The following is a 16,948-nucleotide window of genomic DNA, read 5'->3' as shown; positions in this document are numbered from 1 at the left end:
GTCTCAGCCTCCAGTATTTATGCTGCAGTAGTTTATGTGTCGGGGGGCTAGGGTCAGTCTGTTACATCTGGAGTATTTCTCTTGTCTTATCCGGTGTCCTGTGTGAATTTAAATATGCTCTCTCTAATTCTCTCTTTCTTTCTTTCTTTCTATCTCTCGGAGGACCTGAGCCCTAGGACCATGCCTCAGGACTACCTGGCATGATGACTCCTTGCTGTCCCCAGTCCACCTGGCCGTGCTGCTGCTCCAGTTTCAACTGTTCTGCCTGTGGCTATGGAACCCTGACCTGTTCACCGGACGTGATTGTTGCACCCTCGACAACTACTATGATTATTTGACCATGCTGGTCATTTATGAACATTTTAACATCTTGACCATGTTCTGTTATAATATCCACCCGGCACAGCCAGAAGAGGACTGGCCACCCCTCATAGCCTGGTTCCTCTCTAGGTTTCTTCCTAGGTTTTTGGCCTTTCTAGGGAGTTTTTCCTTAGGGAGTTTTTCCTAGCCACCGTGCTTCTTTCACATGCATTGCTTGCTGTTTGGGGTTTTAGGCTGGGTTTCTGTACAGCACTTTGAGATATCAGCTGATGTACGAAGGGCTATATAAATACATTTGATTTGATTTGATTTAAGAAGGTTATAGACCTCACAATTCAAATTAATATTGATAACAGTGACAGAGGAGTTAGTAGTCACTCAGATTGCATCACGTGGACGGGAATCTCTAAAACGCTCTTCTGATGGTTAACACACATGCCACTAATAAATAGAACCCTGCATTCAGGAGAAAAGCTATTAAAAGTCATGAACCATGATCACACTGTACGACCAGTTCCGTGCTTATAGAGTACTTCCGTCGTGAGGTTATCTCCTCCGTGGATAACATAGCTATGAAATAAACTCCATCATACCTATCGCCACTACAATGGTGTAAGACACTGACTCATAGTAAATCTACTACAGGTCCCCTTAACATATGTCTCGAGGTCGGCATCAATTCTTACTGACCTCCAGGCATTGACATGAAAATTATCCGATGACGTCAGACTCATTCTGAACAGGTTGCAACCTACTTCTTTCCCTTGACGTGCGCTTGTGTAAGCCTAAACGCACATGTATAAAGGAACATTTAATGAGGATTTATGCTAGGATCACTTAAGGGTCCGAGCAAAATACCTGCCTTAGTAAAGTTGAACATTTACCCTGAGGCCTTTGACTCTACAGCTACCGTACTCACAAGTTTCTCCCCAGAGGTCCATAGGTCATCCCTGTAGACTGTCCAAAGCTGGTGCCTTACAGCTGTAGACTTATCATGTAGTTATCAACTGAGGATAGTGCCCTAAAGCAACACACCGCTAAGTAGGAATGCCCTAGATATGACATTAGACACAACGCCATGATAGGGTCATTTTGCCAAGACCGTGGACGTACATAGAATACAGTCCCATTAGATGATTAAGGTGGGGTAACTATTTTTTGTATATCTTTTGTTTATGCTTTTATTCATTTTTGTTTCATTTTCTTTGACACTTAGGAAGTAAACTCAGCAAAAAAAGAAACGTCCCTTTTTCAGGACCCTGTCTTTCAAAGGTAATTCGTAAAAATCCAAATAACTTCACAGATCTTCATTGTGAAGGGTTTAAGAGCTTTGCACAGCTGGATTGCAGAATATTTTCCCATTATTCTTTAAAAAATGTGTCCATGTTAAGCACATTTTTGCTCCTGAACTTATTTAGGCTTGCTATTGTCACGTCCTGGCCAGTATAAGGATTAATTGTTATTGTAGTTTGGTCAGGACGTGGCAGAGGGTATTTGGTTTATGTGATTCGGGGTGGTGGTTTTTCTAAAAAGGGCATTTGATTTATGTATTCCGGGGTTTTTGGGCACTGTTCCTTGTTATGTATGTCTATGATTGATCTAGCTGTTGTATGTCTATGTGTGGTCAATTGGGGTTGGGACTCTCAATTGAAGGCAGGTGTTGTCCATTTGCCTTTGATTGAGAGTCCCATATATTAGGGTGTGTTTGTATGTGTCTTTTGTGGGAGATTGTTTGTGTGCACTGCGTTTGTTAGAGCCTGCCACACTGTTGCCGTTGTGAGTATTGTTTTGTTTCGTTTCAAGTGGATACCTTACATGTTTTATCAGTAATAAACATGAGTGTCCACAATCCCGCTGCATTTTGGTCCTCCTTTCCTCAACACGACGAAATGCGTGACAGAATCTCCCACCAAACCAGGACCAAGCAGCGGAAGAATTCTGGTGAGGACTGGGGAACACGACGGGTAAGGGAGACCGAGAGGCACCCCCAATAATTTTTTAGGGGGGGGCACAAGGGCTGTTTGACGGGGCAAGACTGGAGACCCATGCCAGCGCCCCGTACCCTTGTTAGAGGTAAACAGACTGGACAGGTCCCGTGCTTTGGGGTAGGTGCCATGGTAAGGCCTGGTATTTTCAGGCCAGTAGGCTCAATACCAGCACCCCGCATGTGCCAGGAAAAAGTAGGCATCGAGCCAGCACCGGAGATGCCAACCCTGCGCTTAGGACTGCCAGTGCGCCTCTAAGGTCCGGTGTTTCCCATTACACGCACTAGCCTTGAGGTGCGTGTCTCCGGGCTGGCACGTCCAGTACCAGCCCCATGCACAAGGCATCTAGTGCGTAAACCCAGCCTCGCCAGTCTAGAGTCGCCAGAGCTGCCCGCCAGTCAACAGTCACCAGAGCTGCCCGCCAGTCGTAAGTCGCCAGAGCTGCCCGCCAGTCGTAAGTCGCCAGAGCTGCCCGCCAGTCGTAAGTCGCCAGAGCTGCCCGCCAGTCGTAGTCGCCAGAGCTGCCCGCCAGTCGTAAGTCGCCAGAGCTGCCCGTCAGTCGTAAGTCGCCAGAGCCGCCCGCCAGTCGTAAGTCGCCAGAGCCGCCCGCCAGTCGTAAGTCGCCAGAGCCGCCCGCCAGTCGTAAGTCGCCAGAGCCGCCCGCCAGTCGTAAGTCGCCAGAGCCGCCCGCCAGTCGTAAGTCGCCAGAGCCGCCCGCCAGTCGTAAGTCGCCAGAGCCGCCCGCCAGTCAGGAGCCGCCAGAGCTGCCCGCCAGTCAGGAGCCGCCAGAGCCGCCCGCCAGTCAGGAGCCGCCAGAGCCGCCCGCCAGTCAGGAGCCGCCAGAGCCGCCCGCCAGTCAGGAGCCGCCAGAGCCGCCCGACTGCCCTCCGGGTCTGCCAGAGTGGCCCGACTGCCCTCCGGGTCTGCCAGAGTGGCCCGACTGCCCTCCGTGTCTGCCAGAGTGGCCTGACTGCCCTCCGGGTCTGCCAGAGTGGCCCGACTGCCTGGAACGGCCAGAACCGGAGCCACCTCCAGATATAGGTGGGTTGGGGAGGGGGGGTGTAGCACAGTGCCGTCGTTGACGGCAGCCACCCTCCCTTCCCTCCCTTTAGTTAGGGGGATTTTTTTGTTGTTGTTTGGGGTTTTTGTTAATTTGAGGTGCTTCCGGGGTTAGCACTTTTAGGGGGGGGACTGTCACGTCCTGGCCAGTATAAGGATTCATTGTTATTGTAGTTTGGTCAGGATGTGGCAGAGGGTATTTGGTTTATGTGGTTCGAGGTGGTGGTTTTTCTAAAAAGGGCATTTGATTTATGTATTCCGGGGTTTTTGGGCACTGTTCCTTGTTATGTATGTCTATGATTGATCTAGCTGTTGTATGTCTATGTGTGGTCAATTGGGGTTGGGACTCTCAATTGAAGGCAGGTGTTGTCCATTTGCCTTTGATTGAGAGTCCCATATATTAGGGTGTGTTTGTATGTGTCTTTTGTGGGAGATTGTTTGTGTGCACTGCGTTTGTTTGAGCCTGCCACACTGTTGCCGTTGTGAGTATTGTTTTGTTTCGTTTCAAGTGGATACCTTACATGTTTTATCAGTAATAAACATGAGTGTCCACAATCCCGCTGCATTTTGGTCCTCCTTTCCTCAACACGACGAAATGCGTGACAGATATAACAAAAGAGTTGAATACTTATTGACTCAAGACATTTTAGCTTTTCATTGTTTTAAAAATGTGTAAATATTTCTAAAAACATAATTCCACTTTAACATTATGGGTATTGTGTGTAGATCAGTGGCACACAATCTCAATTTATTCAATTTTAAATCCAGGCTGTAACACAACAAAATGTGGAAAAAGTCAAGGGATGTGAATACTTTCTGAATACACTGTATGGGTAACTGGGTTGACGAGTTATTCTCGACCCACTCAGTTTTCCACCACAAAACACCAGAAAATGGCCAGAAAGAGCAGAACCAGCTCACCTGCTTTTACAATCTGATTTGACTATTCAGTTCACATAACAGGTTTGACCTTAAAATGAGGGGCAGATGTATGTGAAACACTAATCACATTAAACAAATTATAATCTTCAGAAAGGACTTTCTCAAAGCAACAAAATAACTATGGCTTTACAATGATGGTGACAACTTGAAGAAATCTTGGATTTTGCTGAATGCTGAAATGTGGCACTTTATCAAGTCTTTAATCATATTAAGATATTTATTGAATTGTCCATGTGGTCTATATTAAAGGGCACTTCATTTAGTATAAAAGGCTTTTAAAATACAATATTGGTACACAATCTCTAGTTAAAATTCAAAAGGGGAATTCATTTTGTGGAATGACCCACCCACTAGAGAAGCCTTGCCTGAAGGGCACGCACCAAGGGCAGTGTGCCTCCATTGGAGGGCAATGAGGGCTGATAACAGACAGATCCTTCCAGCCAGCCAGATTGATAAGTCTGAGTTTGACTTTACTGCTCCATTAGACACATCATTAAGTCACATTAGAGGAGTGGAGACTTGCAGGGCCCCGTGTGATAAACTGTCCCTCCCTGATCATCTCTCTCTCGCTCTCTCCATCCCTCACTCTCTCATTGTAATGTTTTATCTCTCTTTATCCCTCTCTCCCTTTCTCTCCCTTTAGCCCTCCATCACTGTCTTCCAAGCTTCCCTCCATCCCGCTCCCTTTCTCTTTAGCTGTGTTTCTCTCTGTTATGTGGAAATATGCTGGAGTACAGGTCACTCTTCCAGCCTCATTCATCAGTGAAGAAGGTTAACCTGTTAGGGCTAGGGGGCAGTATTGACACGGCCGGATAAAAAACGTACCCGATTTAATCTGGTTACTACTCCTGCCCAGTAACTAGAATATGCATAGAATTATTGGCTTCGGATAGAAAACACCCTAAAGTTTCTAAAACTGTTTGAATGGTGTCTGTGAGTATAACAGAACTCATATGGCAGGCAAAAACCTGAGAAGATTCCAAACAGGAAGCGCCCTCTCTGACAAGTTGTTGTTCATCTTGGCTCTTTTTATTGAAGACTGAGGATCTTTGCTGTAACGTGACACTTCCTACGGCTCCAATAGGCTCTCAGAACCCGGGAAAAAGCTGAATGATATCGAGGCAGCCTCTGGCTGAAACACATTATCGCGTTTGGATAGTGGCTGGTCAGAGTACTCTGAGACTCACGCTCGTGCATGAGGGCACGAGATGTATTTATTTTCTCTCTCTTTGTACGTATACAGGCTTTCCCGGTTGGAATATTATCGCTTTTTTACGAGAAAAATAGCATAAAAATTGATTTTAAACAGCGGTTGACATGCTTCGAAGTACGGTAATGGAATATTTAGAATTTTTTTGTCACGAAATGCGCCATGCTCGTTACCCTTATTTACCCTTTCGGATAGTGTCTTGAACGCACGAACAAAACGCCGCTATTTGGATATAACAATGGATTATTTGGGACCAAACCAACATTTGTTATTGAAGTAGAAGTCCTGGGAGTGCATTCTGACGAAGAACAGCAAAGGTAATAACATTTTTCTTATAGTAAATCTGACTTTGGTGAGTGCTAAACTTGCTGGGTGTCTAAATAGCTAGCCCTGTGATGCCGGGCTATCTACTGAGAATATTGCAAAATGTGCTTTCACCGAAAAGCTATTTTAAAATCGGACATATCGAGTGCATAGAGGAGTTCTGTATCTATAATTCTTAAAATAATTGTTATGTTTTTTGTGAACGTTTATCGTGAGTAATTTAGTAAATTCACCGGCAGTGTTCGGTGGGAATGCTAGTCACATGCTAGTCACATGCTAATGTAAAAAGCTGGGTTTTGATATAAATATGAACTTGATTGAACAAAACATGCATGTATTGTATAACATAATGTCCTAGGGTTGTCATCTGATGAAGATCATCAAAGGTTAGTGCTGCATTTAGCTGTGGTTTGGGTTTATGTGACATTATATGCTAGCTTGAAAAATGGGTGTCTGATTATTTCTGGCTGGGTACTCTGCTGACATAATCTAATGTTTTGCTTTCGTTGTAAAGCCTTTTTGAAATCGGACAGTGTGGTTAGATTACCGAGAGTCTTGTCTTTAAAATGGTGTAAAATAGGCATATGTTTGAGAAATTGAAGTAATAGCATTTCTAAGGTATTTGAATAACGCGCCACGGGATTACACTAGCTGTTGAGTAGGTGGGACGCAAGCGTCCCACCTAGCCCATAGAAGTTAAAACATCCCCCTTTCTCTCTCTCTCACCTTGTCTCTTTCTCTCACCTCCCCCAAGGTTAAAACCTGTCTATGGTTAACACCTTGGACCTCAACCTCTCACGCTTTCTCTCTCTCTCTCAAACACACACCCACGCACACACACACACCCACGCACACACAGGGCCGGCCCTAGCCTTTTGGGGGCCCTAAGCGAGATTTGGTTGGATGCCCCCCCCACCTTGCAGCGAAAATATTTTAGTGGCCCCCCTCTTGACGGCAGAGAGAAAATGTTTCATTTTTAAGTTGTTTTCCTGCAATTCTACACATTTTGCCAAGACTTATGCCATGTTAATGATATCTGAGTGAAAGTGACTAACAAAATCAATGGACTAACTAATCAATCAACATTTTTTTTGCTGTAATGTAATGGCAAATTGACTGTCAGAACAAGAGACAAACTGATGATGCACAACCAAATTTCACATTGCAACTTGTGTATTCTACTATTCTAACTCTCAACAGTAAGCTGAGACCCCGACTAAGTTCATAAAAAAAGAGTCCCTAAGTGACCACTTATGTCGCTTAAGCATGGAGCCACACACGTACACATACCTTTCTCACCCCTCTCACTCTCTCTGTCTCTCTCTAGCTCTCTGTCACGATGAGGCCAAGCCACTTACCAGACTCTGAGTTGGCTGATGCCACAGGCATTTTGGAAATCTGGTACTCCCAAATCCTCTTCTTCGAATCTTGTTAGGTCAGCTGGAGAGAGAATGTGAGGGGAGGAAAGAAGGAGAAGTACATGTGAACGTAACACACGTGAATTATTGACCAGTTATCAATACAATCACCCTAAAACACCAAACAAGAGGTGAAAAGAGGGAAAAGAAGGGAGGGAGGGAGAGGGAGAGGGAGAAAGAGAGAAGGAGAGGAATGAAGGAAGGAAGGAAGGAAGGAAGTGAGGGTGGGAGCTCACAAGGGGGAGGGAGACTGAGGGAGTTTCTCTCACTCATGTTATTTGTGCCCAGTGCCCACCCAGTCCAAATATAGTTTCCATGCCCACACATGCCCAGTCTCCTACACCCCCCGCCTTCCTGTAAATGGATAAAAAGTGTCTGCTAAAGTACTAAAAAGCAGACATTGAATATCCCTTAGAGCATGGTGAAGTTATTAATTACACTTTGAATGGTGTATCATTACACGCAGTCACTACAAAGATACAGGCCTCCTTCCTAACTCAGTTGCCAGAGAGGAAGGAAACCGCTCAGGGATTTCACCATGAGGCCAATGGTGCTTTTAAAACAGTTTTAGAGTTTAATGGCTGTGATAGGAGAAAACTGAGGATGGACCTACAAAATTGTAGTTACTCCACAATACTAACCTAGTTGACAGAGTGAAAAGAAGGAAGCCTGTACAGAAATAAAATATTCCAAAACATGCATCTTGTTTGCTACAAGGCACTAAAGTAAAACTGCAAAAAATGTGTCAAAGCAATTCACTTTTTGTACTGAATACAGTGTTATGTTTGGGGCAAATCCAATATATTTTACATTTTACATTTACGTCATTTAGCAGACGCTCTTATCCAGAGCGACTTACAAATTGGTGCATTCACCTTATGATATCCAGTGGAGCAACCACTTTACAATAGTACACTATATCTTTTTTTTTGGGGGGGGGGGTTAGAAGGATTACTTTATCCTATCCCAGGTATTCCTTAAAGAGGTGGGGTTTCAGGTGTCTACGGAAGGTGGTGATTGACTCCGCTGTCCTGGCGTCGTGAGGGAGCTTGTTCCACCATTGGGGTGCCAGAGCAGCGAACAGTTTTGACTGGGCTGAGCGGGAACTGTGCTTCCGCAGAGGTAGGGGGGCCAGCAGGCAAGAGGTGGATGAACGCAGTGCCCTTGTTTGGGTGTAGGGCCTGATCAGAGCCTGTACGGAGGTGCCGTTCCCCTCACAGCTCCGTAGGCAAGCACCATGGTCTTGTAGCAGATGCGAGCTTCAACTGGAAGCCAGTGGAGTGTGCGGAGGAGCGGGGTGATGTGAGAGAACTTGGGAAGGTTGAACACCAGACGGGCTGCGGCGTTCTGGATGAGTTGTAAGGGTTTAATGGCACAGGCAGGGAGCCCCGCCAACAGGAGTTGCAGTAATCCAGACGGGAGATGACAAGTGCCTGGATTAGGACCTGCGCCGCTTCCTGTGTAAGGCAGGGTCGTACTCTGCGAATGTTGTAGAGCATGAACCTACAGGATCGGGTCACCGCCTTGATGTTAGCGGAGAATGACAGGGTGTTGTCCAGGGTCACGCCGAGGCTCTTAGCACTCTGGGAGGAGGACACAATGGAGTTGTCCACCGTGATGGCGAGATCATGGAAAGGGCAGTCCTTCCCCGGGAGGAAGAGCAGCTCCATTTTGCCGAGGTTCAGCTTGAGGTGGTGATCCATCATCCACACTGATATGTCTGCCAGACATGCAGAGATGCGATTCGCCACCTGGTTATCAGAAGGGGAAAAGGAGAAGATTAATTGTGTGTCGTCTGCGTAGCAATGACAGGAGAGACCATGTGAGGATATGACAGAGCCAAGTGACTTGGTGTATAGCGAGAATAGGAGAGGGCCTAGAACTGAGCCCTGGGGGACACCAGTGGTGAGAGCGCATGGTGCGGAGACGGATTCTCGCCACGCCACCTGGTAGGAGCGACCTGTCAGGTAGGACGCAATCCAAGAGTGAGCCGCGCCGGAGATACCCAACTCGGAGAGGGTGGAGAGGAGGATCTGATGGTTCACAGTATCAAAGCCAGCAGATAGGTCTAGAAGGATGAGAGCAGAGGAGAGAGAGTTAGCTTTAGCAGTGCGGAGAGCTTCCGTGACACAGAGAAGAGCAGTCTCAGTTGAATGACCAGCCTTGAAACCTGACTGATTAGGATCAAGAAGGTCATTCTGAGAGAGATAGCAGGAGAGCTGGCCAAGGAAGGCACGTTCAAGAGTTTTGGAGAGAAAAGAAAGAAGGGTACTGGTCTGTAGTTGTTGACATCGGAGGGATCGAGTGTAGGTTTTTTGAGAGGGGGTGCAACTCTTAATACAACACATGACTGTGTACAACTCTCCATATTTTCAAGCATATAGTGCTGGCTGCATCATGTTATGGGTATACTTGTAGTCGTTATGGACTGGGGAGTTTTTCAGGATAAAAAAGAAACGTAACGGAGCTAAGCACTTGTACAATTCTAAAGGAAAACCTGGTTCAGTCTGCTTTCTACCAGACACTGGAAGATGAATTCACCTTTCAGCAGGACAATGATGTAAAACACAAGGCCAAATCTACACTGGAGTTACTTTGAGAGACTAGTCAAGGACCATATCACCTCCATCCTACCTGACACCCTAGACCCACTCCAATTTGCTTACCGCCCCAATAGGTCCACAGACGACGCAATCGCAATCACACTGCACACTGCCCTAACCCATCTGGACAAGAGGAATACCTATGTGAGAATGCTGTTCATCGACTACAGCTTAGCATTTAACACCATAGTACGCTCCAAACTCGTCATCAAGCTCGAGACCCTGGGTCTGACGGGCCGCCCCTAGGTGGTGAGGGTAGGTAACAACATCTCCACCCCGCTGATCCTCAACACTGGGGCCCCACAAGGGTGCGTTCTCAGCCCTCTCCTGTACACCATGCACGCCTCCAACTCAATCATCAAGTTTGCAGACGACACTACAGTGGTAGGCTTGATTACCAACAATGACGAGACGGCCTACAGGGAGGAGGTGATGGCCCTCGGAGTGCGGTGTCAGGAAAATAACCTCACACTCAACGTCAACAAAACAAAGGAGATGATCGTGGACTTCAGGAAACAGCAGAGGGAGCACCCCCCTATCCACATCGATGGGACAGTAGTGGAGAGGGTGGAAAGTTTTAAGTTCCTCGGTGTACACATCACGGACAAACTGAAATGGTTCTTAGGTTAGATTACTCGTTGGATAATACTGCATTGTCGGAACTAGAAGCACAAGCATTTTGCTACACTCGCATTAACATCTTCTAACCTGTATGTGACAAATAAAATTTGATTTGTTTTGAGACTGACATTGAACGTTTCTGAGTGGCAGTTACAGTTTTGACTTAAATCTGCTTGTATTGTGCAATCCAGGGGTGCAAAGCTCTTAGAGACTTACCTAAAAAGACTCACAGCTGTAATTTCTGCAAAATGTGATTATAACATGTATTAACTCAGGGATATGAATAATTACCGTAATTTCCGGACTATAAGCCGCAACTTTTTCCCCACGCTTTGAACCTCGCGGCTTAAACAATGACGCGGCTAATATATGGATTTTTCCCGCTTTCACATTTTTTGTTACAAGCCGTGTTTCGTTAAAGCCTGTGTAAAGTTCATTTGTTTCAATGTACCGGTAGGTACCTGCGGCTTATAGACATGTGCGGCTTATTTATGTTCAAAATTTTAAAAAAAATGTAATTCAGTGGGTGCGGCTTATATTCAGGTGCGCTCAATAGTCCGGAAATTACGGTATAAATTTGATATTTAATTTTCTATACATTTGCAGACATTTATAAAAACATGTTTTGACTTTTTCATTATGTAGTACTGTGTGTAGATGGGTGAGAGAAAAAACATTAAAAATCCATTTTTAATTCAAGCTGTAACACATCAAAATATGGAAGTCAAGGGGTATGAATACTTTCTGAAGGCACTGTACACACAAACACACAGACAAATGACAGAGCTTGTTGAAAGTATGCTGGGAGCAGGCGCGTGGTAGAGCCCTGCAAGGCATTAATTTTAAGCCTACGTCCTACTCAGGCCCGGCCCAGGTCTGCCCGAAACCAGAAATTACTTTCTCCGTTAGTAAATCCATTAGCAGCTCCTCTCTGTCTGTCACTCGCTCCCTGCGCACAGCTTGCTTTGCATGAGCTCCGCTCATGGTGGCTCTGAGTCTGTGAGTATCCATAGCAACGGCTCCACTTGGGCTGCTCTGCTTAATGAAGAGACATGAGAGAGCAGTTAGCTGCTACTCATTGTCACTCTAAACTACGACAAAATTCAAGGAACATGATTATTTTCTGTCATATTTGATGAGGTTGAAGCACTTCTGACACCATGTTTATGACCTTCTATGACTGTACTGAGCGGCAGATCACGAGCCAATGTCTCAGCTTCAAAATGCTAGTTGCCAATTTAGTGATACCCGAGCCCTGCCCATATCCTAGTTATTGATGAAAAAAAGGCACTGCCCGGCACTAACCCAATGTATAATGTCTGGGCCCGTCGGGCTCAGGTCGGGTAGCAGAGCTCCAGGGTGTGGCAGCTAAGGAGTCAAGCAGATTGCAGGGTGCCTTGGCCATGCATAAGCTAGGTTGATGGAGGGAGGGGAGCGAGAGTGTTTACAGACATTTTAAATCTCTCCCTATCCCAGTCAGTCTGCTGTCCCCACTTGCTTCAAGATGTCCACCATTGTTCCTGAACCCAAGAAAGCAAAGGTAACTGAACTAAATGACAATCACCCCATAGTGCTCCGTTCTGTCATCATGAAGTTCTTTGAGAGGCTAGTTAAGGATCATATCATCTCTACCATACCTGACACCCTAGACCCACTTCAATTTGCTTACCACTCCCAATAGATCCACAGACGATGCAATCACCATCGCACTGCCCTATCCCATCTGGACAAGAGGAATACCTATGTAAGAATGCTGTTCATTGACTATAGCTCAGCATTCAACACCATAGTACCCTCCAAGTTCATCATTAAGCTCGGGTTCCTGGGTCTGAACCCCGCCCTGTGCAACTGGGTCCTGGACTTCATGATGGGCCGCCTCCAGGTGGTGAAGGTTGGAAACAACACCTCCACTTCGCTGATCCTCAACACAGGGGAACCATAAGGGTGCGTGCTCAGCCCCCTCCTGTACTCCCTGTTTACCCACGACTGCATGGCCATGCACGCCTCCAACACAATCATCAAGTTTGCAGGAAACACAACAGTAGTGGGCCTGATTACCAACAATGACGAGACGGCCTACAGAGAGGAGGTGAGGGCTCTGGGAGTGTGGTGCCAGGAAAATAACCTCTCACTCAATGTCGAGAAAACAAAGGAGCTGATCGTGGACTTCGGGAAACAGCAGAGGGAGCACGCCCCTATCCACATCGACGGGACTGCTGTAGAGTAAGTGGAAAGCTCAAGTTCCTCGGCGTACACATCACTGACGATCTGAAATGGTCCACCCACACATACAGTGTGGTGAAGAAGGCGCAACAGTCCCTCTTCAATCTCAGGAGGCTGAAGAAATGTGAGTTAGCACCTAAAATCCTCACAAACTTTTACAGATGCACAATTGAGAGCATCCTGTCGGGCTGTATCACCGACTGGTACGGCAACTACACCGCCTACAACCGCCCGCCCAACGCATCATCAGGGGCAAACTACCTGCCCTCCAGGACACCTACAGCACCCGATGTCACAGGAAGACCATCAAGGACAACAACCTCCTGAGCCACTGCCTGCTCACCCCGCTATCATCCAGAAGGCGAGGTCAGTACAGGTGCATCAAAGCTGGGACCGAGAGACTGAAAAACAGATTCTATCTCAAGGCCATCAGAATGTTAAATAGCCATCACTAGGCGGCTTCCACCCGGTTACTCAACCCTGCACCTTAGAGGATGCTGCCCAATATACAGTGAGCACCATAATTCATTGGACAGTGACCATTTTTTGTTATTTTGGTTCGGTACTCTAGCACTTTGAGTTTGAAAGGATACAATGACATTGAGAGTGAAGTGCAGACTGTCAGCTTTAACTTGAGGGTATTTTCATACATATTGGATGAACCGTTTAGAAATTATAGAAGCTTTTGTACATAATCCCCCCGGTTTTCGGGCATCAAAAAACATTGGACAGTTTAACATAATGTAGAATAAAGTAATCATTGTTAATATTTGGTTGCATATCCTTTGCATGCAATGACTGCTTGAAGTCTGCGATGCATCGACCTCACCAGACACTGGGTATCTTCCCTGGTGATGCTCTGCCAGGCCTCTTCAGTTCCTGCTTGTTTCGGGGACGTATTGCCTTCAGTCTCCTCTTCAGCATGTAAAATGCATGTTCAATTGGATTCAGATCTGGTGATTGACTCGGCCAGTCAAGGATTTTCCACTTTTTGGCCATCAAAAACCCCTTATTTGCTCTAGCAGTATGTTTAGGGTCATTGTCTTGTTGCATGATGAAGTGCCATCCAATGAGTTTGGAGGCATTTGGTTTTATCTGAGCAGATAAAATATTTCTGTAGACTTCAGAATTCATTGTTCTACTTCTGTCAGCAGTCACATCATCGATGAAGACAAGTGAGCCTGTTCCACTGGCAGCCATACAGGCCCAAGCCATAACACCCCTTCCACCATGTTTCACAGATGAGGTGGTATGCTTTGGATCATGGGAATGTCTTTTTTTTCTCCACACTTTCCATCACCCTGGTACATGTTAATCTTTATCTCATCTGTCCACAATACTTTTTTTTCCAGAACTCTTGGGGCTCTTTTAGGTGCTTTTTAGCAAACTGTAATCTCGCATTTCTGTTCTTCAGGCTTATCAGTGGTTTGCATCTTGTAGTGTACCATCTGTAGTCCTGCTGGTGTAGTCTTCTACGTATGGTAGACTTTGACACATCAACACCTGCATCCAGGAGAGTGTTTTTGATCTGTTGGGCTGTTGTCAGGGGGGTTTTCTTCACCATAGAGAGTATTCTCTGGTCATCCACTACCGTGGTCTTCCTCAGTCTACCGGGTCTTTTGACATAATTGAGTTCACAGGTTGTTTTTTTCTTGTTAATGATGAACCAAACTGTTGACTTGGGCATGCCCAGGGTTTTTGCAATGTTCCTGATTGATTGATTTTCATTTCTGAGCCTTATAACGGCCAGCTTCATTTGCATCGACACTGCTGTCTTCCTCATGTTGTCACACCCCAACAACAACCTCCAAAGGCAATAGCAAAGTCTAGAATCAATACTATTCATCAACAGCTCTCCTGCATTCACTAACGACACAAATGAATACACCTGCCTAACGACACACATCTGTGAAGCCAATTGCAAAAGGTGCTGTCATTTCTAAACGGTTCATCCGATATGTATGAAAATACCCTCAAATTAAGGCTGACAGTCTGCACTTCACCCTCATTGTCATTGTATCCTTTCAAACTCAAAGTGCTAGAGTACAGAACCAAAATAACAAAAAAATTGTCACTGTCCAATGAATTATGGGGCTCACTGTACAGTACATAGACTTGAAATCACTGGCCACTTTAATAATGTTTACATATTTTGGCTCTGCTCATCTCATGTACACACTGTATTCTATTCTACTGTATTTAGTCTATGCCACGCCAACATTGCTCATCCTAATATTTATATATTCCTTAATTCCATTATTTTACTTTTAGGTTGTGTGTATTGTGGTGAATTGTTAGATATTACTGCACTGTTGGAGCTAGAAACACAAGCATTTCGCTACACCCACAATAACATCTGCTAAACATGTGTATGTGACAAAAAACATTTGATTTGATTTGAGCGAGCGAGAGAGGTCTCAGCATTTTTCTGCTTTCCTTCTCCAGCACTCTCCCTGAAACGATTTCATAACTACAGACGCTGGGAGACGGGAAGCAAGTACAGGGTGAGGATTTAATGATAAATAGACATGAAACTAAACAAGAACAGCGTGTGGACAAAGACAAACAAAACAACATCAATGCAGACACGGGAATAAAACTGAGGAAGTGACAGACATAGGGGAGGCAATCAATGATGTGATGGAGTCCAAGTGAGTCCGACGAAGCGCTGGTGCGCGTAACGATGGTGACAGGTGTGTGTAAGGATGAGCAGCCTGGCGACCTCGAGCTCAAGAGAGGGGGAGCGGGAGCGGACGTGACACTCCCTCTCTCCTTCCTCTCTTTTTTTCGGAGCATTTCTTGTGCAGGGGCAAAATCAAAGGATATTGTTTTCTTAGCCTATTATGAAAATGGATGAAAGTGCAATCAGGCATTTATAATACACTTTCCAAACTGAATAATAAGGGTGGGTTCATAAACGTACAATAGTAGCATTAGATTCTACAACAGAGACCAGGGTTTGTAGCGTTCACATAAAAACACAATGTTCCTGCTAGGTCTTTGTTATTTGTTATTTAAACGTCTTTGTCTTTAGGTGTGCTCTTGCCCCACTCACTCACTCACTCACCCACACACACATACACACACACACATATGTTCTCTGTCCCACTGAGTCAAGGGCACATCGACACTGAGGGTAAAAAACATTAGGAACACCTTCCTAATATTGAGTTGTGACCACTTTTTCCCTCAGAACAGCCTAAATTTGTCAGGGCATGGACTCTTCAAGGTGTCGAAAGCGTTCCACAGGGATGCTGGCCCATGTTGACTCCAATGCGTTCCACAGTTGTGTCAAATTGGCTGGATGTCTTTTGGGTGGTAGACCATTATTGAAACACATTGGAAACTGTTGAGCGTGAAAAACCCAGCAGTGTTACAGTTCTTGACACACTCAAGCCAGTGTGCATAGCACCTAATACCATATCCTGTTCAAAGGCACTTACATCTTTTGTCTTGCCCATTCACCCTCTGAATGGCACACATACACAACCCATGTCTCAATTGTCTCAAGGCTTCAAAATTATTCTTTAACCTGTCTCCTCCTCTTCATGTACACTGATTGAAGTGGATTTAACAGGTGACAACAGATCATAACTTTCACCTGGATTCACTTGGTCAGTCTATGTCATGGAAAAAGCAGAGGTTCCTAATGTTTTGTACACTCAGTGTATACCAGAGCTGCTATGACATCATGGTCGCAGTGCAGGCCTAAAATCATCATCTCTCAACCCAGCCAACCAATTAAGACAAGAGCCGAGGTGTGGTGAAAAGAAACACTGACACTGGGCCACACAAACAGAGGGACGGATGACAACAGGATTACTCAACACAATCTCAGAGAGAAGAGGAGTGAGAAACACTGGGGGTAGCATTTATACATGGCTATACAGTCCTTTACATGTCTCTGAAATATATTTTTAATAGGGTTACTTAAGCTAAAGCCCAGTTTCCACTGTCACTTAAAATTAGGGCCAAATTAGGGCCAAATTTGAGCTGGGTCAAGGGAAACACGGGCTAGCGCAGCCCAGTTTCACAACTGGTGTCAGCAAAATAAAAATTTGCCCTGGTGACACCGTTACTATGCAACCACCAAGCTGATCACGGCTGGATGTTGACACAACATTTAGCTAGCTCGTCTGGGCTTCTTACTGTTAGCTAGCACATGGCCAAGCAGTACTGCAGTAGTCAGTCATGACACAAATTACCACCATAGCTGGATTCTTCCTTTATTTTTGCACTACA

General features: G+C 45.6%; 1 protein-coding gene across 2 annotated transcripts in view; it reads right to left on the bottom strand.

Annotated features, from left to right (window-relative positions):
• The window catches only part of LOC106578315 (MAGUK p55 subfamily member 2-like), a 143,382-nt gene that overhangs the window by 99,149 nt on the left and 27,285 nt on the right, over window positions 1-16,948 (bottom strand). The window contains exon 2 of one of the 2 annotated variants that reach the window (XM_014157001.2): window positions 7,200-7,281. In XM_014157001.2, coding sequence (XP_014012476.1) covers window positions 7,200-7,230 — 31 coding nt within the window. In that variant the 5' untranslated portion in view covers window positions 7,231-7,281. Of the gene's footprint in view, window positions 1-7,199; window positions 7,463-16,948 lie in introns of those variants that run through there. The other variant, XM_045701985.1, reaches the window with a different exon arrangement.

The sequence above is a fragment of the Salmo salar genome, chromosome ssa19 (assembly GCF_905237065.1).
Source record: "Salmo salar chromosome ssa19, Ssal_v3.1, whole genome shotgun sequence".
NCBI classification, from domain to species: Eukaryota; Metazoa; Chordata; class Actinopteri; order Salmoniformes; family Salmonidae; genus Salmo; species Salmo salar.
The sequence above is the reverse complement of the archived record's forward strand: the minus strand, read 5'-3'. Positions and strand labels throughout refer to the sequence as shown.